Source organism: Myotis myotis, unplaced genomic scaffold (assembly GCF_014108235.1).
Source record: "Myotis myotis isolate mMyoMyo1 unplaced genomic scaffold, mMyoMyo1.p scaffold_m19_p_22, whole genome shotgun sequence".
NCBI classification, from domain to species: Eukaryota; Metazoa; Chordata; class Mammalia; order Chiroptera; family Vespertilionidae; genus Myotis; species Myotis myotis.
In genome coordinates this window covers 6,572,887-6,599,811 of record NW_023416327.1, presented here as the reverse complement: position 1 = coordinate 6,599,811, position 26,925 = coordinate 6,572,887, and the positions used below count along the sequence as shown (strand labels likewise).

Here is a 26,925-nt window from a genome sequence, read left to right as displayed (position 1 = left end):
TTAGGGTGCACCCGGGGTTAGTATGCACCCGGGGTTCGGATGCACCTGGGGTTAGAGTGCACCGGGGTTAGGGTGCACCCGGGGTTAGTATGCACCCGGGGTTCGGATGCACCAGGGGTTAGAGTGCACCGGGGTTCGGATGCACCCGGGGTTAGGGTGCACCGGGGTTAGGGTGCACCCGGGGGTAGGGTGCACCTGGGGTTAGGGTGCACCCGAGGTTAGGGTGCACCAGGGGTTAGGGTGCACCCGGGGTTAGGGTGCACCCGGGGTTAGGGTGCACCCGGGGTTAGGGTGCACCCGGGGTTAGGGTTTACCAGGGGTGAGGGTGCACCTGGGGTGAGGGTGTGCGAGTCACACCTGATCTGGCTGTATCTCATTTCATGCAGCTGTTACTTCAGAAGATGAGGTAGCTAAAGGTCAGTGCTAGGAGGTGCTGTTTGAAACAGTCTACAACCCTGCTTTCCTGAGCAAGTACTTACCAGATATTGTCACCAAAACATTTAAGCCTTCGAGGACATCCATTTGCTGAAATCGTCTCCGGTTGATCAGAGGGTATACCTTCCCTTGGCCACTTCTGTCCAGCAGCATCAGGCCACTTTCTGTTCCCACTAACAAATTCACTCCTGTTTCAAGGACACAGACAGGCCTGGGTTACACTGTGCTGGCAGGCAGGCTGGGGGCACGGAGAGGGCGCCACCTGGCTGGCAGAGTGGTTTCCTCACTCACCCACAGAAAGGAATGCTCGGCACAGTCACAGGTGAGTAGTCAGCGATGGGGAATATTTACTCAGATAGAGAAAAGGCTGTGAGGGGAAAGTGAGCGAGCGCACCCGCTCTCCTCCACATCCGCCAGCTCTGCTCGCCAGCTCCCCAGACTGCCTTGCGCTCACTTCTCCTTGGTATTAGAGCTCACTCGCCACACTCAGACACTGAACCAGCCTTCGCCTCACTTCCTGAGCGCACATTTCCTTCTCTGCTATTTCCATGGAGAGGGCCGCACGCACACAGCCCTTCTGTCGTCTGGCTTCGGTCATCAGGCTGAGGTTCTCTTCCACAGCGGTCACCAGCCGGTGGTCCGTGAGGTCCGAAAGGCTGGCGACCGCTGCTCTCACTGACACTCCCCATCATCACCAAGAAAGAAGCTGCACTTGCCCTCAGCCCCTGCTTCTCACCCCCCACCCCCACCTGCTGTAGCCAGTCCCCCTCATTTCCACACACCCCTTGTTGTGTGGCCGCTGGAGCAGCACCTGTGAACACTAACTCCTAACTCCATCCCCTCCTTCCCTGTTTTCCCCAAGACGATGCCTGGGGGGTGCAGCACCCTGCCCTTCCCCGTGACTATGCACCCAACTCCTCCCTCCCAAGTCCTCATCGAGCCAGACTGTACTTCAACGGCCTCCACCACAGCCTCGGCGAGCAGTCACACCTGCCCCTGAGCCACTTCCTTCCCCAAGTGCACTTTCTTCCTGGGTTGAACGAACTTTGAACACGGAGCAGAGGTCACCGATAGTCCCAGGAGTCTGGGCACACACGTCTGCACTAATTCCCTAAACTGGGAAATACAATCACTGAGACCTGAACTCAGGTATCTGCGTCTTCAGGAAGTATTTGCTCAGGAAGTATTTTCAGGTGGATGAAATGATACAGAGCAAAGTGTGTATTTCTTGAACCCGATGGTCCACGTTTTGTTACACACACACATATGCTCCCGACTCCCAGAAATCTTCACATGAACAATACTCCCTCCTGGCCCCCTGCCGGCTCACCCTCCCAGCAGGTTCCCGGCTCTCTGTCTGCTCACCCTCCCAGCAGGCTCCCGGCTCCCTGTCTGCTCACCCTCCCAGCAGGCTCCCGGCTCTCTGTCTGCTCATCCTCCCAGCAGGCTCCCAGCTCCCTGCTCACCCTCCCAGCAGGCTCCCGGCTCCCTGCTCACCCTCCCAGCAGGCTCCCGGCTCTCTGTCTGCTCATCCTCCCAGCAGGCTCCCAGCTCCCTGCTCACCCTCCCAGCAGGCTCCCGGCTCCCTGTCTGCTCACCCTCCCAGCAGGCTCCCGGCTCCCTGTCTGCTCACCCTCCCAGCAGGCTCCCGGCTCCCTGCTCACCCTCCCAGCAGGCTCCCGGCTCCCTGTCTGCTCACCCTCCCAGCAGGCTCCCGGCTCCCTGTCTGCTCACCCTCCCAGCAGGCTCCCGGCTCTCTGTCTGCTCATCCTCCCAGCAGGCTCCCGGCTCCCTGTCTGCTCACCCTCCCAGCAGGCTCCCAGCTCCCTGCTCACCCTCCCAGCTCCCTGTCTGCTCACCCTCCCAGCAGGCTCCCGGCTCACTGTCTGCTCATCCTCCCAGCAGGCTCCCGGCTCCCTGTCTGCTCACCCTCCCAGCAGGCTCCCGGCTCCCTGCTCACCCTCCCAGCAGGCTCCCGGCTCTCTGTCTGCTCATCCTCCCAGCAGGCTCCCGGCTCTCTGTCTGCTCATCCTCCCAGCAGGCTCCCGGCTCTCTGTCTGCTCATCCTCCCAGCAGGCTCCCGGCTCTCTGTCTGCTCATCCTCCCAGCAGGCTCCCGGCTCCCTGTCTGCTCACCCTCCCAGCAGGCTCCCGGCTCCCTGTTCACCCTCCCAGCAGGCTCCCGGCGACTCAGTGCTGGAAGAACTGCTGTCCACCTAGCACAGGTTACCACAGGAGACTGGATGGCCTGCTCCGCTCCCCGGAGCCTGCTTTGCCGAGAATCAAAGTGAAGCTCATTTGGACGTTGTTCTCAGTGTTTCCCTTCCCACCTAAATGAGGTGATTCTAAGCAGCTTTAAAAATATTTGCAGCAGATAAAACAAAACATTAACCGACAGAACTGCCGTCGGACAGGTCCGTTCCAAAGGTTTCACTTCATTTCACAATATTCCAGCATTTTTCTCGTCAACCTTCTATATCAAGTACCTAAAAGCATCTACATCAGCGGTTCTCAACCTGTGGGTCGCGACCCCTTTGGCGGTCGAATGACCCTTTCACAGGGGTCGCCTAAGACCATCCTGCATATCAGATATTTACATTACGATTCATAACAGTAGCAACATTACAGTTATGAAGTAGCAACGAAAATAATTTTATGGTTGAGTCACAACATGAGGAACTGTATTTAAAGGGCCAGAAGGTTGAGCACCACTGATCTACGTCCAAGATCTGGTAATAACCACCCAAAACATGAGCCTTGTGAAAGCTATCATTTGTGGTTTCCAAAAATAGTGGTCAAATAGCAATCACAATTTTACAGTAAGAAAAAATAATGAAATAAAAGATAACGCTGAAACATCTTTTCACAAACACAGAACTGCAGCTGGGTTGGCCCTCGCACCCCACCTTCCACGTCACCAGCACACACTTCCCAGCACTGCGCCAAGTGTCGAGAGCCAGCGCCAAAGGGACACGCCAGTCACTGGGAGACCACCCCTGGGAGACGAGGGGCCTAGGAGACAGTGAGCTCACATGCTGCAATGACTTCCCATAAATACAGTTTAAACCTCTGCCTGCTGGGTGCAATTAAACGTTTGCTAACTGTTCAGAGGCGCGCGGTGCTAGGAACTGTGAGCGCAGTCAGAGGAACCTGGCGTAGGCTACTGGGAGAGTGGCTAAGAGCTGCACAACACGTGATTTAAATTCCATGGAAAGTGCAATAATATACAGTTAGCTGCAGATAATCTATATACAGAAAAGGCTAATATGCAAAGTGTCTTCTCAGGAGTTGGACTGGGAGACCGGGAGTTCGACTGCTCGCTATGACATGCGCTGACCACCAGGAGGTGGCGGAGAACGAAGGAAGGCTCAGGCTGGCAGCCTGCAGCCAGGGAAGGGAGGCCCCAGCTGGCAGCCAGAAGGCCCCAATTGGCCCTGATCACCAGCCAGGCCTAGGGACCCTACCTGTGTGCAAATTTCATGCATTGGGCCTCTAGTTCATTCTGAATGTAAGGATGGAAACAATCATGTTAAAAAAATGTGTTAAAATAATCCTGGCTGTGAAGGGGAAGACTGCCTTATAAAGAAACATAATAAATATGCAGCAATTTATCCTCCAGCCCTTTCCCTGAAGGTACAAAAAAGCAAAGGCATCCAACAATGGTCAGCAGGACAGAAATGCTGTGATTTCTGCTGCAGAGAAACACTCCGAGTCCACCTCTCACAGGTGCTTGGGCTCTTCGGCCCGCGTCTCTACGAGGCCGACTTGAACTTCACAGTCACAGCAGCCATCACTGCAGATTGGGGAAACCCTCCCTGCTGACCCAGCCACTGAGCAACTCGAACACACCAGCTCGTAGGCCCGTTTCCACTCTAAGGCACGTCCCAGTCTTTTCTTTTCACTCAGCGAGAAATGAAAGTCCCACTTCACTTTTAAAAACATTGGCTCAAGTCACTCCTATTTTTCTCATAGGTATCGAAGAAGTTAGTTAGGAAAAATAAGGATTTCAGTTAAAAAAAAAAAAAAATAAGTTAACGGCACACAGAATGGGGCCCAGCACCTGGCAGGACATTAGAGGAATATAAAGTCAGTGTAGAAGCATTATAGATAAAAACAATGTCAATTTCTAAAAATTAACATATTTAACACTTTTGCACTGGACGTAACAATCCTTTTTGATGACGTGAACGCCCCGATGGCCTGTGCTAGGAGCAGAGGTGATGGCCCAGCCCCGGAGTGGCCTCGGCACTCAGGGCTGTGGGTGCCGACGCCCTCGGCTGCAGTCACCTGAGCCCCATTACCCCCGAATGGCTTGTTTCCTTTACCTGGCAGCTACTAAAGAAACGTTCTTATGATCATTAGGGGCTTTAAAACACTCAGCAGTGACAAGGACCAAAGTCCAGCTCTCAAGGAATTAGAGAGAAAGCAGGTGTGTCTGCAACAGGCGGAGGAGATAAGCCCTCCAGACCCCGGAGGAGGCTGAGCAGCGTGTGAGGGAGGAGCCGGGCGGGGAGGAAGGTTATCAAATGCAGGGCCCTTCTTCACAGACGGGACGAGGGACCCCTTGAGGGTCAGAAGTGAATGTGGGGGCTTCATGGCAGCCTTAATCGCTGGGGGCAGGGTGAGGAGAGCGGGACCAGCCCCTGTGGAGAACGCAGACGGCGCTCCAGGAACCCGCGTGAGGAGAGTGTGCTGGGCCCACCATGAGTGCACTGTGTCCCAGGCGCATGCTCGCAGTGTCCAGGGAGTAAGAAACTTTCTCGAGTAGAAGCAGGGTCCCTGTCACAGACAGCAGAGCTGAGGTTCAGGGGAGGAGCACACACACAGAGGAGCTGGGAGCAGAGCAGTGAGGAAGGGCAGAGAGGGCGGTACAGAGTGTGGGGGAGAGTCTGTGCACGGCCCCTCCCCGAGGCCGGTCTGCATGCGGTCACCTACACTGCAGGGGTCAGGGAAGGCGCCCCCACAGCCAGCGGCCCTGCCAGTGGCACCTACTTCTAAAGCGTCAGGTCCACAGCACAGACAGCAAGGAAAACAAGCTTAAGTGAAACACCTAAAGAAAAGAGTTCGACAAATTTCTCCATTTTCCCCACAAATATGAACCAAACCCAGCGTCTTCCTGTCTTTCACTTTGCTTCTTTCCATGAAGAAATGGAGATGAGCCGTTCTTCCCAATATCTGGTGGCTGGACAGCTGGCCGCGAGCCCAGCACCGCCCGCTGCCCGGAAGCCACAGGGATGGGACCACAGGCACCTGCCGTCTCGTCCTGAGCAGCTCTTCAAAAAATCCCCAAATGACACCACTGCCCTTCCCTAAAAGACCAGGCTACCATTCAGGACCACAATGCAAGAGCCAGCATGGCAGGAGGCTACCTACCCCACAAGGCAGCACACAGGATCTCAGAGTTAAACCTCTTCTTGTATTTGCGGATCTCTGGGGTGTCGCTCTGTGGCCTAGTGTTGGTGGGATTCACATTGACCACTGAGCCCTTCCGGGTAGGATCTTGCCTTATGGCTTCCGGCCTCATTCCATCACAGGAAAATCCCACTGCAACACAGTACACTGGGAATTATTTTCTGCACACGCCAACGCTGTGCCTGCCCCCGCCCTCTCACCGAGGAAATATTCGTGGCCATAACTGAGTCTTTGTCCAGGAAAAGAAGTTTGTAGGAGATGAATATGGAAAAAGGAAATCAACTATGCAGCACATTGCAAATAAGGCAATGCAAGCGGGAGGGGTGTGTCCGAGGCACCCGAGAGCAACGCAAAGGGCCACGTCCTGTGTGCCAGTTGCTTGCTTGCTGCTACTTTACTTACCCACAGAAGTCACTGTTGTCCCACTAGATGGAGAGATCTGCAGTAATCGGGGGTCTATAAAAGGTGTAAAGGAGGAGGAGGATTTGTGTTTCTGGAGTGTGCTACTAGCGGACTGAGTCTGCAATGCAAATTTCAATTTTATTAATACAATGAAAAAGGCAAACATTAAAACATTAAAACATTCCAACCCACTCCGAAGCTGCACTGTTCCCACAGCCAGGCCTGCTCCTCCTGCATCACCCTCCGCAGTCGCCTGAGGGGCCTGCGTGCACGCACACACTCCAGAGCACGTGTGGGCCCTCCCAGGAGCACTGCTCACAGGCCAGGAACGCTGCACGCTGCCCATCACATCTACACTTCAAGCTCCTAGTAGTTAAAACAAATAGTAACGAAACCTCCTAAAGGAGGTTTGAAATGTCTTGATCTCAATTCAATTTCTGAATTTACTTTCCTGTCCAAAAAAGTCCAATTAATCTATGTTGGAATCCTGGCAAATCTTAACTTTATGTCACTTATTGTAAAGTGAGCCTCTTGCCAGAAAGCAAGGGGAGCGCCGGCGGCCCCCATCAGACTGTCACCATCAGACCTCGCACGGGCTCCGAGGGAGCGGTGCCACGGCAGGGGAAGCCGCCTCCCTCGCTCTTTCAGGAGCACTAGTGTTTTGGTTAATAATGTAACTTCAGAGAAAAAAACACAAGGAAAGTGAAACAAATTGTTAAGTGAAAATGTAATGACAATTAAAAACAAAACAAACAGAAATATAAACTTGCCAGTTTAGTGGGTTAAGGGGTGTAGTAAATACTGTGCAGCAGAGCAAAACGGAGCAAACTGAAATGAGTATAAGGAGGACGTGTGCAGGCGGAGGAGACAGAACCGTCTGCTCCAGGGCTGGCGTCCGTCCCACCTCCCCCCACGAGCAGCTCATCGCCTGTCCTGAAGCCAACCCTCCTCGGCTCTCAGCTGGCACAGCTGCCCCCGCGGGCTTCCTGCTCTTGTCCCACGACCAGCGGCGAACCCAGCCGATGCCCAGTCTGGTGCCGAGCCTGCTTTGGAAGCAGTCGACTTGCCCCTGCTCCCCTGGAGGGGGGCGGGGGGTGGGGGGTGGGGGGAGTCATTCTGATTCTTTCTAACAAGGGAACCAAAACAGAAGCAGGTAGGCGGGCCAGCAGTTACAGGTTCACAGCGACAAGACTGGCAGAAGCGACCTGCCACCTCTGACCTCCTTCAAGTCTTAGACAAATGCATTTAAATCAAACCTCCCAAGAAATCAAATCAGGTTTAGTTCAGTAACAGGTGCTCGCGGTGCACTCCATCACTGGCAGGGGAAGGGGCGCGACCTGTCCCGAAGAGCGAAGATCACCCAGCACCCGACTGAGCGCCACAGCCAAGCCCCGAGGCCCACTCCAGGCTTCCCATGAAAAGCACACTCAGACCTTCCTGCTTAAAACCCTACATGTTTAGGTTTCCCCCAAAAACACTTGACCTCTTCTTAAACTCTGAGTGATGGTAATGTCAAAGGGAAGAAATCCTTTAACAGGGCTGGTGGAAACACATAAACGATGCCACCCCACAGGAAGCCAGCCAGCCTGTCTGCAGGACAGGGGGGTTAAGGGGTGTAGCGTTCTGGACCCCTCAGGTGGCAAGCTTGCCCAGGTGAGGCCAAGTCTGCTTTCCCAGCTGCTTCTGCTTTATTTATTGGATAAAAATAAAGAAGATCCCACAAATGACTAAGAGTTTCATGTCAAATACATAATGGACCGGAGAACACAGCAATCACTTTATTTAGACTTTTGGAAAGTAAACTAACACAGAAAGCCATGCAACTACACTGACCTTGAGACCAGGGAAGTGAGCTGCAGGTGTGGGGGAGACTGATCCAGTTATGGGATTTGTATGCAGATCTGAACCATGTTACTTGGGGGTGGGAGGAGAGGAGGTGACAGAAGAAAGCGGGTGGGGAAGGCAGGGGAGGGACGCGGGAGTTCTGCGCTGCACACTCCCTACCAGGCAGCAGGTCTAACCTAGGAGAGCAGCCAGCGTGGGCAAGACCTACCTCATTAGCAGTGAGCTTGTCCTGGGGTGTCTGTGGGGACATGGTGGGTGTCGGCTGGCTGGAAGATGGGGAGGAGGAGGTGGAGGAAGTGGAGGAGGAATGGCTTTGCTGTAAGAGATCTGGCAAGAGGTGAATGCGCCCGGCAAAGCCATTGCTCTCATGATGGCTGGCTCGCTTTTGGTCAACTGTACTCTGTAGAAAAAACAGGCACACTTGTCTCGCTCAGGCGCCGCTGGAGCTGCCTACGCCCCTGACAACTGCCTCCGCTCAGGTCTGTGTGACTCCTGGTGGCTCCTCTCCATGGAGGCGGGGGCGGCTGCTGGCGCCCACGCAGGGCCAGCAGCACGGAGGCACCCGCCCGGGCGGCACCGAGCGGTGCCCATCTGCTCTGCCTGCCGCTCTCGCTGCCGTCACCGAAACCACAAGCAGCGGTTTTCTTTTTAAATCTTTCTGTCTAAAGCTCTAGAAAGTGCCTGTCGCTTCTTTGAATCCTGGTCTTTTCCACGTTCTTCTCCCTTTCCACCCAAATGCACTGCCACAGCATGAGACACACTCAGGGAAAAGTCAATGTGTTGGGCGGGCGCCTGTTCTATTTAAAGGAGAAGCAGACACCTGTCCTCACAGCTCAGCTAAGCAATGGACACACAGCTGTAGGGGGGTCACCCAACTGAGCGCGTCTGGGCAGGAACATTAATGGTCGGCGGGAAGGAAGCGAGCATTTTGGGACACACAAGAGCGACCTCTGCCTGCCGCTGCACGGGCCCTCCTGCCTGGCTCGGCTCACAGCTCTCTGCAGGGCCCCTGCGCAGCCCCGGCTTGCAGCCTCCTGAAGGCCGCCTGTGGCTTTCCTTCTCTAGACAGACAGGCTCTGCCTGGCGCTGAGGCTGCTGGGGGCGTGCAGAGGCAGCGATGCAGGGGTGCCACCAGCCCCGCTCCTGGCGTGCAGCTCACACCTGCCGCCCTGGCCCAGACACTCCGCCCTCAGGTCTTGTTAACATGAGAACAGATGATGATGTAGAAACAGCATGAGGAGTGGATGAGCAAGTGGGTTAATGACTCAGGAGAAGCTCAGCCTGACAAGTGTGTGGAGACATGGGTACCTGGCGGACAATCAGCGTGCCCTCCTTGGACGGGGTCATGGCTGGCTCGCTCTCCACATCGTCATGGACAATCATGGTTCTCACGGATTCTGTTTCCCCATTGCTCAAATTCAGAGACGACCTACTGAGAAACATCCAGAGGTGAAGGACCATGAATTACCATCAGTTGAGGATATTCTGTCTACACTTCTCACCTTCTCAAGGTCATTAGAAGATCAGGCTGCACATAGACCATTTCCTTAAGGAAAACAAATACTTAGCACTTTCCCTTCAACAAATTCATGCTGGCAGAGTTTGTTTTTGAGCAAAAAGATCAGAATGAATGCTTATGGTTAAAGTAGTTAAAGCAATCAGAAATTTCCCTTTTATCGGACTTTCAAATTAAAAAGAAAAAAAGGAACTACACGGGGGGAACTGGGGAGAGGCACTGGCATGCACGCACACTGGCGGCCGACCGCACTATACGCTCGCGGTCTCAAGACAGGTCAGGGAACCACCTGTCCCCAGGGCAGACAGACTCGGTGGGGGCTCTGCCGTCTACAATACACCCAGGACTGACGCTGCTCTGGTGTCCTCTGGTCCGGACATGGGTTCCCCGGGCCCTTCTTGCTCTGGATCATCGTCTTCCTCATCCGTCGTCCCCGACTCCTCACTGGACGAGGAGTAGTCTGTCACCTTGTGCGGTGGCCGCACGTCCTCCACTGCTCGCAGCTCTTTGGCCAGTGCAGTCAAGTCCTAATGCGGGGACAGAAAAGAGTGAGCCAGGCGCGGCGAGAGGAGAGAGCAGCAAGGAATGAGACATTCTTCACTTTCTCCATTAGTAAAAGCCACAACCTCAGTTTTGGAAAACTGTGTGGTCGAGCATTTACCAGTATATGAAGGTGAGGTCTCTGACAAAAAAGACCCAACAGTCAAACAGTCCAAATCTCACACCAAAAAACCCACAAGAACCTGCTCATGATAAGCTGATAGCATTTTTTAAACTATACAATAAAATTCTAGAATCTAGATAAAAAAATGTATGTAGACAGATCCTTGGAACTTGTTATAAAGATACCTGCCTATGTAACAGAGTCTTCTTTAAAAAATATATTTTTATTGCCAAAGCCGGTTTGACTCAATGGATGGAGCGTCGGCCCGCGCGCGGACTGAAAGGTCCCGGGTTCAATTATGGTCAAGGGCATGTGCCTGGGTTGCGGGCACATCCCCAGTGGGAGATGTGCAGGAGGCAGCTGATCGATGTTTCTCTCTCATCGATGTTTCTGGCTCTCTGTCTCTCTCCCTTCCTCTCTAAAAAATCAATAAAATATATTAAAAAAAATATATATATATTTTTATTGATTTCAGAGTGGAAGGGAAGAGGGAGAGAGAGAAACATCAAAGACAAGAATTATTGATCAGCTGCCTCCTGCATGCCCCACCCTGGGGATCGAGCCCACAACCCAGGCATATGCCGTGACCAGGAATCGAACCAGGACCTCCTGGATCACAGGTGGAAGCTCAATTACTGAGCCATGCCGACCAGGCACAAAGTCTTCTTTCATGGAGAATATCCATCTGTCCCTACCTTACCCCAAATCTTCAAATTATCACCTTGCAATGGTGCCAGTGAATATGAACATCAGAGAAAAGAAATCACAGGAAAGTTTCCCTCTTCTACTCTACACTGAGATATTTAAGACTCAATCAATTATCTATCTATCTATCTATCTATCTATCTATCTATCTATCTATCCTATTTAATGACAGAGAAACATGGTAATTAACTGTAACTTCGCTACCCTTCCCATTGGCTAATCAGGGCAATATGCAAATTAACTGCCAACCAAGATGGCGACAAGCAGCCTGGCCGCTGAAGCGAACAGGAAGCTTGCTTGCTCCAGTGAAGGAGGAAGCCAAGGTTCCCCGCCTGCTGCTGCTGGGCTCTGAGCTTGCACTCTAAGCAACTATGTTGCAATTATAGAAGCTAAACAAACTCCAGAAACCTGCTTTCAGCCGTCAGAGCTGGAGCTGCAACAGAGTTTCAATTATAGAAGCCAAACAAAGCCAGATACCTGCTTTCAGCAGCCAAGGTCTGAGCTGGAGCCAAGCCTCATAGCTAAAGCCAGCTCTCAGCTCCAGTGACAGCCATAGAAGGTAAATAAATCCCAGAATAAAGAAAAAAAGGAGAGGTTGGGAGCTTCAGTCACCCGCCAGCCTGAAAACAGCCCTCAGCCCTTCACCCAGACTGGCCAGGCACCCCAGTGGGGACCCCCACCCTGAAGGGGGTGTGACCAGCTGCAAACAGCCATCATCCTCTCATCCAGGCTGGCCAGGCACCCAAGCGGGACCCCCACCCTGATCCGGGACACCCTTCAGGGCAAACCAGCCAGCCCCCACCCGTGCCATCAGGCCTTTATCCTATATAGTAACAGGGTAATATGCAAACTGACCCTAACAGCAGAAGGACTGGGAATGACTAGTCACTATGACACACACTGACCACCAGGGGGCAGATGCTCAATGCAGGAGCTGCCCTCTAGTGGTCAGTGCGCTCTCACATGGGAGGAGCTCTGCTCAGCCACAAGTCAGGCTGATGGCTGCCAGTACAGTGGTGGTGGTGGGAGCCTCTCCTACCTCCTCAGCAGCGCTAAGGATGTCCGACTGCAGTTTAGGCCTGCTCCCCGCTGGCAAGTGGACATCCCCCGAGGGCTGCCGGGCTGCCAGAGGGATGTCTGATTGCCACCTTAGGCCCAATCCCCCTGGGGAGCAGGCCTAAGCCAGCAGGTGGTCATCCCCTGAGGGGTCCCAGACTGCGTGAGGGCACAGGCTGGGCTGAGTGCACAAATTTTTGTGCACCGGGCCTCTAGTCTACCTATAAAAGCCTAAGTGACCTGCCAACCGGTAGCTCTGATACGCACTGACCACCAGGGGGCCGGTGCTCAGCACAGGAGCTGCCGAGCTGTAGTGACTTGGCAGCTGCAGTTCTTGGGTGATGCACTTGGAACCAGAGAGGAAGGAGCCTGATTCCGTGGTACGTCACCCGAGAACTGCCCTCTCGCAACCTGGGACCCCTTGGGGGATGTCAGAGAGCAGGTTTCAGCTGAGGGACCCCACCTGTGCACGAATCCGTGCACTGGGCCTCTAGTCCAAATATAATTCCCAAGTGTGACTATTATTCTTAGTCCACTTTTCATACAGAAGTCTAAAGTTTATCTTTCTACTTGGGAATTTCACTTTAAAACAATGACATTTTACAAAGCAGGCCTTGCAGCCTTTCCCCAAGCAGTTCCACCAGGGTTTTCTTCTCCCTAGTGAGGAGGATGTTTCCTTTCTTTGAGCCTGAGCCTCTGAAATCACAGTGACCAAGTATGAACCTTGAGCCATGCTAACCATTGCATGAATACAGTGTGGCTTTTTAAAAAGTTTTTTTTAAGCTATACTTAATAACAAAAAATGCATGCAGCAAATTTTGTGTGTTAAAAAGATGAAGCAAAAGATTAGGGCTTTATCAATCTAGAAAAGAACAAAAGACAAACTGAGGAAGGAAAAGCAATGCAGATGGAGGACAAGCTGCATGTGAAAGGCAGTTAGAATGGCTCCGGCATTTCCAGAGTTGCTTACCACTTCACTCTGTGTCCGGCAGCATGCCGTTGGCGGGGCAGGAGCACAGCACCGGGAGCACGGAGAGAGGAAGACGGAGCACAGACTCATCAAGCAGGAAATCACAGTTCCAACAGATGCACAAGTCCGCAAAGTGTGCAGAGACAGGGTCGGTTAGTGCGGCAGGGGTTACAGGAGGAGCATGGGAAAGTCACAGCTGCTACTCTAGGTATCAAAAGGCGAAACTTAAATAACAGGTGATGTTAAAAGGTGATGGGAAAGATTCTAAAGCCAGTATTACAACACCCAGCTCATCTAGAATGCATAGAGGCTAATGCAAAGCAAAGAGATAAAGGCTTTCTTTCTTCTGCATTTTCCTTAGTGACTAAGTTGGGAGGGGCATAAACGTGTCTGAGGGCTGTGGCCTTCATTCTGATCCCTCACTTCTGTGAGGGCCACAGAAAGGCGTGCCCTCAAAGACACGCTCGCAGCAGGAAGATCTCCCCACGCCCGGAGGAGCACGGGGCTGCGCACGCCTTACCGCAGGTTTCAGAGGTCTGAACACTTCTCTTTTGTCTTCAGGTTTTTTCGCTGCATTTTCAAGGCGCTGAGACGGAGAGCCTTCAGATTTGGATGATGCTGTGAAATTCAAAAGAGACAAGAAAGGCAGATACATATAAGCATCCAGATGGTGCTACAAGGCAGACTGGCCCATTAGCCTTTGCTTCTCCCCCTCACCCCTGCCCTCTGCTCTCAGCCTCTGTGCAGGGTCTCCGCACGCTGGTCTGCACTCCTGGGCTTCTGACTCTTACCCAGATTCCATCCTCACCACACTCTACTTAACACGTCCTCACAGAACCTTGCCATGTCAATAACATAACCTATTGTTATGAGTAGGTTTAAATAGCCAATGTTAATGCCAATACTGATGGAGTCTGTAGTAAAAGAAGTAGGTTCAAATCTCAGCTCAGACATTTAGCTAATCAATCTCACTGAACTGGTTACTGTAGTCTGAAAAGTGGAGACACAGTAAGTGTATCTCATGAGGTTATGATGAAGATGAAATGAGACAACACAGGTGAAGTGCTCACAATGCGAGGCACATGTAAGCTCTCGGAAGTCAGCTCTCCTATTAAGATTATGGTGACTACCAGTGCCATTACAGCCTACGCTGTGACGTGCACTGTGCAAACACCAGGCAGCTCCCGTGGCTGGGAGGCCTTCAGTGCACTACTCAGAGCCCAGTGTCGCTAACGGGGGGCGGGGGAGACACAGAAAGGCAGCCTACATCTCACTCGGAAGCGCTCCCCAGAGCCGCTCTGAGAGCCAGGGTGCGAGCCGGGCTGGGATCCCGAGTTGCTGGATCCCGAAGAGCTTCCGCTGCCGGGCCTGGGTGCCAGCTTCTCCACTCTCTCCCACAGCAGCCGGGGCTCGATGCTGCTGTCGGAAAAGAAGGGGAGAGAACAGCTCATGCATCCCCCGAGATGCAGCACTGAGCTGTCTGCACACGCATGAAACACAGGTACGATGAGAAAGCCTGCACACAGGAAGCTCAAACGCTGCTCATGGTTTTTTATCTCAGGTGCCCCAACAAACCAAATAGGTAAATGATATCCTACCATTAGCAGACCCCGAATCTCCATTAGGCAAAGCTAATGCTACTGTTGGGTCTAGAAGTGTCACCATTTCTATCATAGCAACATTATAAAAAATCCACTTACACAAATTGTGCACAAAATTATACTGCTTCCGGGCTGCTGCTCCCAGCCGACCACACTGGTCTCAAGAGCTGACACCACCTAGCGTCCTCCTCTGTGTGGCTGTGACTGGGAGTGCAGGCGGACGTGACCGGCCGGGCCTGGCAGAGGCAGGGGCTACCGGGCCCGGAGGACACTCGGTCCCAGGAGAGCCCGGCCACCTGCTCACCAAGGACCAGGCGGCTCTGCGGCTCCTGGAGAACCCCACCTCCAGCACAGAGGACCTTGAGGCTCGGTAAGGGGCAAGGACAAACACCCAGCAGCGTGGCCTCTTCCTGCTCCAGCCCAGAGGTGGTGGGGACCCCCCAGCTGAGCGGTGGCTACTGGACACTCGACACACAGCCAGTGTTACCAAGAAAATCAAGTTTTACTCTTATTTAATTTTAATGAAGTTACACTCGAATTTAGTTGTATAATCTAGCAGCCACCAGCCTCATGCGGCTAGGAGCTGTTCACAGGACAGAGAGCTTTACACTGACAATAGAATTTGGTTAGCTCGCTGGTTTACTGTGACTGTAAGCCAACCAGGACGGTCTTCAGTGCTGCTTGTCATGTGTGTATTCCCGCGGCACAGGAGACCCCCAGGCCCATGCTCTCACGGCCTCCCCCACTGCTCTGCACTCACCCTCACAGACAGGCGGTTAATACAATTTATGCAGTTTTTCTTTCATAAACTGATAATCTCCTCTTTGCCACAGGACTTCCGTTTATGGGCATTTTAATGAAAAAAGATGACAGAAGACCGAAGGTGACTGTGCGAAAGCCTGCTCTTAAGCTCCGCCCTCTTTTACCTGGTGGAGTTTCTTTGCCCAGCCTGGCTATTCTGCTGCCCACTGCCCTGCAGCGGGGAGTCCCGACGGGACAGCACCGGGGACCGAGACGTTGTTCTCACAGGAACCTTTGGGTAGAAGACACAGCAATCAAGTTCTTGAAAATATGAGAGAAGACGTTTTCTACAGCAGTCCTACTTCTGGTAGCCTCACTGTCACTGCCCCGCCCACCCTGCCCGCTCGGCCTCCACCGACACACGGGAGAGAAAACGTAGTCCAGGCAGCGAAGGCGCGGGACCACAGCCGGTGCCTCTGCAGCCGTCTGCTGGCGGGGACATACAAAGCATTTTGCTAAGAAAATGTGAGAATCAGGAAAATAAGCTCAAAGAAACCAAACAATGTCCACAAATGGATCAGTAGGAAATAAAAGACTGGCAGGAAGCAAGAAAATATTCAGAGGAAGCAAATTCTAAATGGAGGAAAAATTAAATGTGCCTTTATGTTTAATTTCACCATTAAGTAATTATCAAAAAAATTAAAAATTAAAAAAAGTTGAAAGCAAAACAAAGCCAAAAAATTCCTCAATTTAAAAAGAAAAATGTCTACTTTTTGAAATTTTTGTTAATGATTTTTCTTTACAAGACCTTTTCTGAAAATTTGGATAATGGTTAATGTCGAAAAATAATCTGTAACTTCTGTATAAACTTAGGACAACTGCTAAAATAGAATCTATTCTACCTGTTCTAGAAGCATGCTCTGAGGTTGCTTTGTCACCCAGTGTTTATACAGAGTTAACAACAACAATGAACAGCTAGCACTGGCTGGATGTAACTGCCGAACTGTGGAGCTTTCTCCCCACCATAAAAAGTTACTTTGAAATTTCATGGCCCCTTAATTCTGGTGAAGTCACCATACCCTTAATGGAAATAAGTAATTTTAAAAAAATAACAAAAAGGAAAAAGCAGCACACATCTGTCTGTCTGCTTCTTACCCTTGGAGGCACCTCGTCACTGTCTGATCTAGACCAAGCCTTTTGGGTGGGGTCAGGCGCCTCCGACTTAGAGTCAGAACTCTGACTGAGCGCCTCACTGCGGGAAGGTGGACATGGGTCCTGAGAGCGAAGATGGTGGTGTGCAAATTTGGGAGGAGAAGGGTCACTGAAGGAATGGGATCGCGAGACAGGGGAAACATTGTTCTTGAGAGATGCCAGGTGGGACCACTGTACCTTACAAGAAAACAAAACACAAGACATTCAATGCGTTCTGCATAAAAGGCTTTCTGGTCAATTCCAAATTCAAAGCAGGAACTGGGGAAAGCAGCTGGTGCTCTGGGGTTAGTTAAGCCTGGCAGCAAGCCGCTCAGGCTAAAGTGAATAGGGTCCTGGGACACAGTATGGACAGGAAAACAAATGTACACTTAGGAGGAAAACTCTTTCAATGTCCAGATAAACATTACAAGAGCAGCAAATGTGAAGATTTAAAATTTAAAAAAGGCTTATCGCCTCCTGTCCTGTTGGGGGACACGCGCTCCTGCATGTCCATGTCCGAGCAGAGCCTGGAGGCAGCGGGCGGCACGGAGGCGCCGGTGCGTGCACACCTGCCTGCCCGCCGCTCCCTGCAGGGCCCGCCCTCTGACCAGCAGCAGTGAAACAGCACACTGAGTGAGCAAACACAAAGCCCTCAGGTTCTGACAAATTATAATATAGTAACTTAAAAACAGCCAACTTTCCAACTACACCAACATTATCCTTCTTTCTTCTTCCAAGTCTTAAAACACTCAAACCCTAGATCTCCATACATCTTCACACTAGTTAGGAAAAAAGAACTTTAATTTCTTTAGAAATATTCATTACTATGATTCCCTAAATTGACCTTCTACTTGACAATACTTGTTAACTGGGTTTTTATCTGGTTGCTTTTAAATTGGACAAACAATCTCTGAAATAATCTGTATTTTCTTTAATTTATTTTGTTTTAAAATGTTTAATATTGCAATTTACATAACTCCAGCTATATATCTATTACATCAATACATTTAATGAAAACTGGAAATGCCAAATCACAACTGATTCAACCTTCCCAAAAGCAAGATTCAAAATTAGTTCCAGGTCTGTGAGTTCTAGTTGCGAGTCACAGAGCTAGTTATTGGTATAATCTCAGATGCCTAGAATGTGTAAACTGTTCAGAGTCTGGAAAAGCGTGGATCTGAAAGTGTCATCTATAACTACAACGTTCAACACATGGCTTTAGCATAGGGCCCTCCTTGGAAACTTCCAGAGAGGACGTGTTCACAGGTGCCTGCTGCAGCCAGAGCAGCCTTCCCAGGAGGAGCAGCCAGGGGCCCCGCCAAGCACCACAGGAAGGAGCCATCAGCACGGAAGGCAGCCTGCGGAACTCAGGAATGCCTAGTTCCTTAACTGTCAGTGGCCAAATAGGTGAAGGTTTTCTATTCATGGCAGGGCTAATTTTCAGATTAAAAACTAATCCTGGCCTCTCCACAGGAACATCGTCAAACTGATTCTACTAGTCCCTCCTCCCAAGCCCTTCTCCTTTTCCCCATTCACCCTGTCCTGCTCTGTTTCCTTTGTCTTTCCATCCCTTACTCGGAATTGGGATCGGCTGGTGGGCCAGCTCTCCCGTGAAGCACGAGCTGCTGATCCCATGGGACACCTCCCAGGCCCCCGAGGGCCAGAGCCGGGCTCTGTGCTCCTTAACCTCCTCACACAGGGCTTCGTTACTGTGAAGCACATTCAAATCCTCGTTCGAAGCACCACAGCTACTTCTCTCACAAGAACGTGGATTCTGCCCCCAACACATGCAAACCTCAGTGAGCCTAGGCCTCAGAACTTGCTTCCAATATTCTGCGTTGCACAGCTGCAGAGCAAAATGACTAAAAGTCTGCTGTTCCAGCGAGAACGTGGCCGCAGTGGGAACCTAAGACCTCTGCGTGGTACCCTCTGCCGTCCACGTTCTCCCCAGACAGCAGCGGCTCTCTGGCCCACAGCACTCAGCTCAGGCTCTCCCACACCAGCCCCGTGGCGACCCGTGAGCGCTTGTGACCTTGATCCCACCTGCTTCAGGGAAAGCCACACCTCACCTATTGGATTGTAACTTTTTTAGGATCTTGAACCTTTTGAGAATCTGATAAAAGGCTCGTTTCCCAGAAAAAAAACAAAACAAAACAAAAAAACATGCACATTTGGACAGACCCAAAACTTGTACTGCAATTTCAGGGCAGTGCCGGCTCTCTGACGCCCCCTCCTGGGCAGCCAGGTGCCAAGGTCTGGCTAAGAAAAGGTCTGGTTCGCCCCTTATGTACTTGTAACACTAACTTTCTAAAAACTAAACTGAAAAAATCCTTTATGTTAGAATAAGAAAACACTTATTCATGAACATCTGACAGAATGCTAGACTAAGAGAAAAAAATCACCGAATCTGGATACGCTTAGTAAGTACAACAAAAATCTTAAAACTTCCTACTTTTCCCTATCAAAAGAGGGTCTGTCCTCTTCAGGCTAGTCTGAACTCACTCCTGCTCTTCTCTTCTCTCTCAATGTGGGAACACACCAAAATGCGGTTACTACTAGCAGGCCCGTGCTCTGAGCCCCACGTGCCCGACCCGCAGCCTGGCTGCCGCACCTGGGGCTCAGCTGGTGTCTGCAGGGCGGGGTGCACAGGCTCGGCGCTGCCACTGGAAAAGGACTCTGATCTGCAAGGCACTGGCGGCTCCAGCACTCTGCCTGTCTGCTTAGCCTGGGCTTCAGGGGAGCTGTGGTTAGTTTTCCTAAATCTATCTTCCACCTGCATCGGAGAATTAGAAGACATAACACAGTGTTAGTGGGGAAAGCAGGTACCAGAGAAAGCCTGGCAGTGGGCGGACTGTGAAGAGAAATTTTCTGTTTACTTCAACTACAAGGAAAGAAAGGGAGAGCTTAAAAGGGAGGAGGCAAATAGAGCAGGTCCAGGGTTGGACTCCAGACAAAGAAATACTTAAGAGAACCAGTTAGAAGAGGCGCCTTGAGACCTCCTCCTGGCAGGAGTTCTAGGGTTGTACATGAGGATGATAAACCAGAAAAACATTAAATGTGTCACAACCAACTAAACCAAGAGATGAAAAGATTGCCACCAGGGATCCAAAACACATTTCATTCAAATGCCCTGCAAAAAGGGCATTCCAGCACATGTGTTCCCCGGGCTCTCGGGGGCCAGGGGCGCGGGAGGCTGACAGGCTCCCTTGTCCCAGGAGCCCAGGCCACCTGTGCCACACTCGCCGGGAGGCTCTCCCAGAGGCAGCAATTTGGTACCAAGTCAGGATCACTGAACAGTCAGGAAGTCGGCTGTGGACACACTTCTCATCTCCGTTTTGGAAAACAGTTAACCGGCCACCACTCCCTCGTTTGTATCTTAAAGAATGATTCTGCCAGATAACCTTCCCCCTTGTGTTTAGCTCAGTGCTCAGTTCATCGGAGAATCAATACCAAAGGCACCCTGGACCTCCATGGAGAACACGCTGAACTGGGTCAGAAGCCCTGCGGGTCAGCCCCTCACTTCTCAGGACCCGTTTCCCCGTGGAGACCCGAGGGGGCGGGCCATCAGCTGAGGGCACGTCTGGCACGAATACCTTACAGGAACCCACATGGACTCCTGTCTGCCTGCGCGAGCAGGGGACAGCAGGGGAGGACGCAGGGGAGCGGTACCTCTCGCGCTCTGTCGGCCGGCTCGTAGTGGGGCCTGGGCTCCGGGGCGTGGTAGCTGGGCTTGCTCCTTTCCTGCGGTGGCGGCTGCGGGTGCGGCCTCCGGTGGTCGTGCTGTAGAGACAGGAGATATGCTTGTTCTTGTTGCAACTGCTTCTGGAGCCTCTCTGCCTGCCGGTGCTGCTCCAGCTCCCGCCAGCGGCACTCCTTGGGGAGGGAGAGGAGAACATTGAATCTAGGGGACACTGGAGGGCTCGCCTCTTCTCCAATTCATTCTCAACTCTCCAATGACCATGCTATCCCCCTCCCCCCCATGCTTTGTAACAAAGTAAAATGCTGGGGTTTTAAACAGCATATTACCTGTGGAAAATCTGACAGCTTGTTGCTAACAATATCACTGGACAGAGTAAGAGAGAATTCAATTAAATGTCAGTAGCAGTGGTTTCAAAAGGAACCCAGAGTAAACTAGGTGAAGTCCTACGCGAGCACTTTCAACCATCAGCCCTGAGCATTCTTGTTTCTCACTGAATGCCAACTTCTGTTCCAAGCCTCGTCTATCTACCAAACAAGAACAGTTCTCAGTGGGAAGTGAGTAGGTAAATAACAGCCACCTGGAGATGTGTCTCAAGCAGCAGGACCACGGAGGTGTCTCCACTGGAGCCTGCCAGCCCCCAGCACTACCCAGAACGGTCTGGTGGGGGTCTGGTGGCGCACAGCTGCGCCCGCTCGGGGAGGACAGACGCGCCCTGGCACTACAGACAGACAGACGCGGGCGTTACCAGTATCAGGGCCTGCTCCTGGAGCAGCTGCTGCTGAAGCATTTCCAGGTGCCGCTGCTCCTCTTCGAGCTGCCGCCTGATATACTCCTGTCACACAGAAATTACCCAGCAATCAATGGACCCACACCGAGAGATCAGGACCTGACGGGAGCGCACCCACCATCGGCCCGTCGTCCTGGGGGGTAGTTTACTTAGTCATGAGTCTCAACAAAATCCATTGCTCAGAATTTTCCCAAGAACTTCAAACACTGGCCACCAAGACCTTCGGAGTTTAATAGATGGTGGCATGCACTCCACCAGTCTACACGAGGTGCCTGGAAGTGCGTCTGTCATATACAAATGCAGGCTTTAAAGGGCTGCGAGGTTCCTTTGGGATGGCAGACTCTGAAGTCGGCAGTTTAATTTTAGGAAACCAAAGTGTTCTCATTAATAAAAGTCTGCTTCTTAGTCAATATTTAGACCAAGCATGGGTTGCCAATTTTTAAAACCCCAAACCAAAACCTGTTTAATATTAAAATACAACAAGCAGGATTTGTGTTTTCGCTGGTGATAGATACATGAGGCACCTAGAATAACTACATTCTGAAAGTCTGGACACGTCAGACTCGAGCGACTTTCCACCAACGAACAGGCCAGGTTCTTCACAGGGAGGGGCCCTGCATGCCCCTGAGAGAGAAAGGAGAGGGGAGTGGCTTTTCCAATGGGAAGAGAAGGATGAAGAATGAAAATGGGCAAACACATCCAACATATGTATATAAAGAGGAAAACGCCAGCCTGGAGTCTCCACGAATATTTAATGGCTGGGGAACCAGAGGCCCTTGCTGTGGATCAAGCAAGCCCTCCCAGCCTTGCAGGCTCCACATCTGAGAAATGACTTCAGAGCCTTCTCTCCCCACTCTCAGGATGGCTCTGTGAGGCTCAAATATGAGTTACAGATAACCTCAGAAAGAGCACAGTTTGTATAAAAAACAGGCGGCCTTCCTTTTCAATGGGGAAGCAAGCTAACTACTCGAAAGGGGAGTAGGCTAAGGGGGCCCTGAGGGCAGCCTTCACTCTGAAATTCAGATACTTCTTTACAGAGTCCACTGCTGACAACCCACTTATCCCAAGCTGCACCCCTGAGGTACCTGAAGTGAAGTTGTGGCTAACCAATAAATCTAATTGCGAGAAGGCTGGGTAACAGAAATCACGACATGTAAATTTCCTGAGAAATGCTCATCTTACAAAGAAAATTTAGCCAAAAAAAGAATTAAAAAAGCCAGTCTGGCAGAAAGCATATCCACAGACCAGTGGCTAACACACCCTGACTCCAACCCAGGCTCCACGGAGGAAGGGCCGAGCACGCACGCCTCCCAGAGTGACCCAGGAAGGACCCCGCGCCCCCCCGCCCTTCTTCTCTGGACTAGACAGAATTAAGCCATAAGCTAAAGCAGGGGTCCTCAAACTACGGCCCGCGGGCCACATGCAAATACAAATATTGTATTTGTTCCCGTTTTGTTTTTTTACTTCAAAATAAGATATGTGCAGTGTGCACAGGAATTTGTTCATAGTTTTTTTTAAACTATAGTCCGGCCTCCAACGGTCTGAGCGACAGTGAACTGGCCCCTGTTTAAAAAGTTTGAGGACCCCTGAGCTAAAGGATCAAGTAGTCCACTCATTTGTTTTCTGCCTTCAAAACACAGGGGCACCTGGAAAATGCACACCTATCCAAGTCACAGGGCCTCGTCTACGAACATAGGGCAGTCACACAGGCACACACACAGACACACTTATGCAGAAGGGGTGTTCCCTCAGCACTGTTCCCATGGGAATTCTGCAACAGAATGAGGAAAGCCGAATAAAACTGACTTTTGATGTTATTTAGTTGGTTTTGATGTTACTTTTTTAAAGAGGTGAACAATGTTTGCTATACACAATAGCTAATGCCTGTCACTAGAACAATAAAGGCTAAGTATCAGTTTCATATCATCTTATCACAACTGAATTGTGAGGATTAAATTGTGATTTAATTTTTAAAAGCATGTAGCACATGTTATGTCTTCTTTGCAGTCCCCAAGTATAAATTGGAATGTGAGAAAAACAAAGCAAAACACACCAGTTAATTGGCCCACCATGTCAGGAAGGTAACATAAAAAATGTCGCTCGAATTCCTAGGAACACTTGGCAATGAGCAGGCAGACTGAGTCTCAGAAAACCCAAGGCGTATGACGTGCACTGACCACCAGGGAGCAGACGCTCAACACACAGGCATGGAAACATGGAACAGACTGATGAATCTCAGAGGGAAGGGGAATGGGGGAGGGTGGGAAGAGATTAACCAAAGATCTTATATGCATAGTAGAGGCCCGGTGCATGGATTTGTGCACCCATGAGGTCCCTCGGCTTGGCCTGTGCCCTCTCACAATCCAGGACCCCTCGGGGGATGTTGGACTGCTGGTTTCAGCCTGATCCTCACAGGCCAGGCTGAGGGACCCCCCTGACCAGTGCACAAATCTGTGCACTGGGCATCTAGTATTAAATATTCAGTTAGCCAGTGGGTACTTCAAATATTGCTCATAAGAAATTTCTTACAATTGACTTTTAATATCATCTTAAAAGTGTTAGGTCTGAAGCATTTAAGCTGAACCTGAGAAGATATATTCAGAAATCTTTCAGCCATCGTACTATCGGTAGACCACTTTTCTGGTTTCAAGGTTCCTAGAGTATAATAATGTATAAGTCTTTTAAAAAAGACAACAGGCTCAGTTTACTGGTTACTTCTAATTTGTTTCAGCATCCTGACCCTCTAACGTCCTGGACATGTGCACCCACACGTGTGTGTACGTTCTGCCTTAAATACCCCAACTCTACAAAGTGACACGCCTCCCGAGCTCAGGTGGGAACATCCCTGCGAACTAACCTGCTCTCTCTCGACTCTCCTCTTCTCCTCCTCGGCCCGCCGCCGCTCCTCGTCCTCTTTCCGCCTTCTCTCCAGTTCCTCTAGCCGCCTCTTCTCTTCTTGTTCTCTCCTTCGCTGCTCACGTTCTTGCTGCCTTCTAGCCTCACGCTCTCTCCTTTGTTGCTACATAAGGAAAGATAGAATCAGCAGGGATCTTCTGGCCATGGCTCTCATGACAGTTTGTGTAACAGTTACAACAAATGAGGGGGGTTCATGGACCCCATTTCTACTGGCCAATTATTCCACATGGCCCTGGGCCCATATACCCATACCAGCTTCCTCAGAAATACTGGTTAACAGTGCTGTGTTTCTGTGAATCCTTACAAGGTTCGGTTTCATTTTTATATCTATTATTCCCCATTCTTCACTGTATCATAGCCATTAGGGGACAGGGAATTCTTAATCCTTAAATATCACTAACAGTAACCCAAGGCCCTAAGCTCCCCCCCCCCAAAAAAAAAGACAAAAGACAATAAAACAAAAGAAAGTAGATATAGGGCAAATAAAGGAGAAAAATAATTAAAGAGGTTTCAGCACTCATCAAGAAGAGAACTGACATCAACTAGAATAATAACTGTCATTATTATTAATATGAATACAAACAACTGCTATCAAGCACATGCTTATTACACATCCCACACTCCATAGTTGATATTCTTTTTTTAAAAAAAAAAAAGATGTTAGGGAGGGACAGAGAGAAACATCGATTTGTTGTTCACTTATTTATGCATTAATTGGTTGATTTTAAAAAAATATTTTATAGTATGTTTTTATTGATTCCAGGGAGAGGGAGAGAGAGAGAGAGAAACATCGATGATGAGAGACAATCACTGATTGGCTGCCTCCTGCACATCCCCCACTGGGGATTGAGCCCACAACCCGGGCCTGTGCCCTGACTGGGAACCAAATTGTGACCTCCTGGTTCATGGGTCGATTCTTTATGTATCCTGACGGGAATGGAGCCTGCAACCTTGGCGTATTGAGACAATGCTCTAAGCCACTGAGCGACCCGGCCAGGGAGTATTTGATATTCCTTATTCCAGATACTTTACCTAATATGATTCTCATAACAAATCTAGGAAGTAGGTATTTCATTCCAATTCTACAGAGGAGAAAACGGGTTCAGAAAAGTTAAGGGGACTTGCGCAGTGTTGCCAGCTCATAAGCCCCAGCTAGAAGGACACACTGTCTCTAAAGCCGATTCTATTAACGTTAACATCACTCCACATCCACCAACAGGTGCAAAAGGCGCCTGACTCACCAGCCTGGCTCTGACAGCCGCCCCTAATCCAGATGCTCTAGTGACCCAGTGTGGACATAGGCACAGGCACTCATCTGGCTGTTTGTCCCTCTAGCCCAGACGTCCGACAGTACGCACGTCCACAGTGCAGAGAACAACAGCACCAGTTCTCCCCACGGAGGGAAAGACGCTAGCTGGGCGACCTCGGAAGGCAAAACACCTCTCAGCATGCTCCACACAGCAGCCTGCAGCCACATGTTAGTGGCTTTTGTCAGGGAAGATACCAGCCTAGGCCATGACTACCCACCATAGACCACTTTTTAATTTAAAAGTTTTAATTTCAGACCATCCTTTGTGGTCACTTTAGGTCTCTGAGTTTGCAAGGCCACTGTGCAGGCCTTGCTGAGCTCGTCAGGTTAGCATGTGCCCCCTTTCATCCACACATCCCCCTTTTGGTCATGTTACTGAGCACTTGAAATGTGACCGGTCTGATTGAGAAACTGAGTTTTTAATTTTATTTCATTAAAGTTAATTTAAATAATCATGTGGTTAGTGGCTACTGTACTGTATTGCATTGCTCTAGAGAATAAACAGCTATCAAATTTCTCAAGACACAGGAAGCCGATATTACTACCACAGACTTTAATGTGACATTGCGATTAAATATTAAAAAAACAAGACAGCTTGGCTGATGTGGCTCAGTGGTTGAACGTCAACCTATGAACCAGGAGGTCATGGTTCGATTCCCAGTCAGGGCACATGTCTGATTTGTGGGCTTGATCCCCTATAGGGGGCATGTAGGAGGCAGCCAATCAATGATTCTCTTTCATCACTGATGTCTCTATCTCTCTCTCCCTCTCCCCTCCTCTCTCTGAAATCAATAAAAACATATTAAAAAAAAAAAAAAGACAGTGTGAAGTGAAGCCTTGGGGTATTAGACACAGACGTTTACGATGGGTATTTGTTGTAGTCTAAGCATTCCTTCTGGATTCCCCCCGGCCCTTGACTAGCATCCAGCTGAAGTAGACACTCACAGGTGATTTCCTGCGAATGTCCAGTACCGTGCCTGTGGGATAACTGGGTAGAAAGGATCACTTGGTATCTGGTCTCTCGGCTGAGGACTAACCACGTCATCATTATCCTCAGTGGAGCTCTGGGTGGGCTTCTGACCCCACAGCCTCCTATTTGCTGCCTCCCATGTTTTGTGGCTTTGTTCTCCACTGACTGCTCTTAGAACTCAGTGCACAAAACTCACCAGCTTCCCATGGGCGAGGGCAGCGTCATGGAAAGACCTGAGCTCCTGTCCTGTTTTAGGAACCACCACTTCCAATGGCTGAGGCATCTCCACCGAATGGGAAGACCAACACTGCCTGGTACCCCCGCTTACTGCCCGCCACCTGCTAGCTTAATGGCTTTGCACTGCTTCAGTCTTAGAAAAGAGGAAAAAAGGACACTAGAGTTTGTTCAAAACAAAGGCCTCAAAAGCAGGCTTTCCGCACCGATGCCATTTCCATGTGTGGCTCCGACTCAGGGGCAGGATGGCACACGGCCCGGGCTCCTTGTCTGCACCCCGCCCTGCACCCCTTTTCTTTTAAAAACTAGCTACCAGGACACAGGACAGACAGCGACACGCCCCTCACAGGACAAACGGCACGCGGAAGCGCGAGGTCAGAGACCCGAGGCACCGCCACGCAGCGGTGCGGGCTCCTCCTCCAAAGTAACGTGAGCGCAGACCCTCACTCACACCCGGTGCGTCTTCTGCGCA

General features: G+C 50.8%; 1 protein-coding gene across 50 annotated transcripts in view; it reads right to left on the bottom strand.

The window, feature by feature from the left end:
- The window catches only part of MAP4K4 (mitogen-activated protein kinase kinase kinase kinase 4), a 196,224-nt gene that overhangs the window by 14,906 nt on the left and 154,393 nt on the right, over positions 1-26,925 (bottom strand). Inside the window, exons 13-27 of one of the 50 annotated variants that reach the window (XM_036355263.1) lie at positions 23,882-24,043; positions 20,983-21,069; positions 20,207-20,410; positions 19,149-19,310; positions 16,502-16,735; positions 15,532-15,638; positions 14,272-14,423; positions 13,525-13,622; positions 13,005-13,013; positions 9,961-10,136; positions 9,402-9,525; positions 8,302-8,493; positions 6,249-6,366; positions 5,808-5,978; positions 480-623 (exon numbers count right to left, since the gene is read on the bottom strand). In XM_036355263.1, coding sequence (XP_036211156.1) covers positions 480-623; positions 5,808-5,978; positions 6,249-6,366; positions 8,302-8,493; positions 9,402-9,525; positions 9,961-10,136; positions 13,005-13,013; positions 13,525-13,622; positions 14,272-14,423; positions 15,532-15,638; positions 16,502-16,735; positions 19,149-19,310; positions 20,207-20,410; positions 20,983-21,069; positions 23,882-24,043 — 2,140 coding nt within the window. The remainder of the gene's footprint in view (positions 1-479; positions 624-5,807; positions 5,979-6,248; positions 6,367-8,301; positions 8,494-9,401; positions 9,526-9,960; positions 10,137-13,004; positions 13,014-13,524; positions 13,623-14,271; positions 14,424-15,531; positions 15,639-16,501; positions 16,736-19,148; positions 19,311-20,206; positions 20,411-20,982; positions 21,070-23,881; positions 24,044-26,925) is intronic. The other 49 variants (XM_036355265.1, XM_036355264.1, XM_036355266.1 and 46 more) reach the window with 49 other exon arrangements.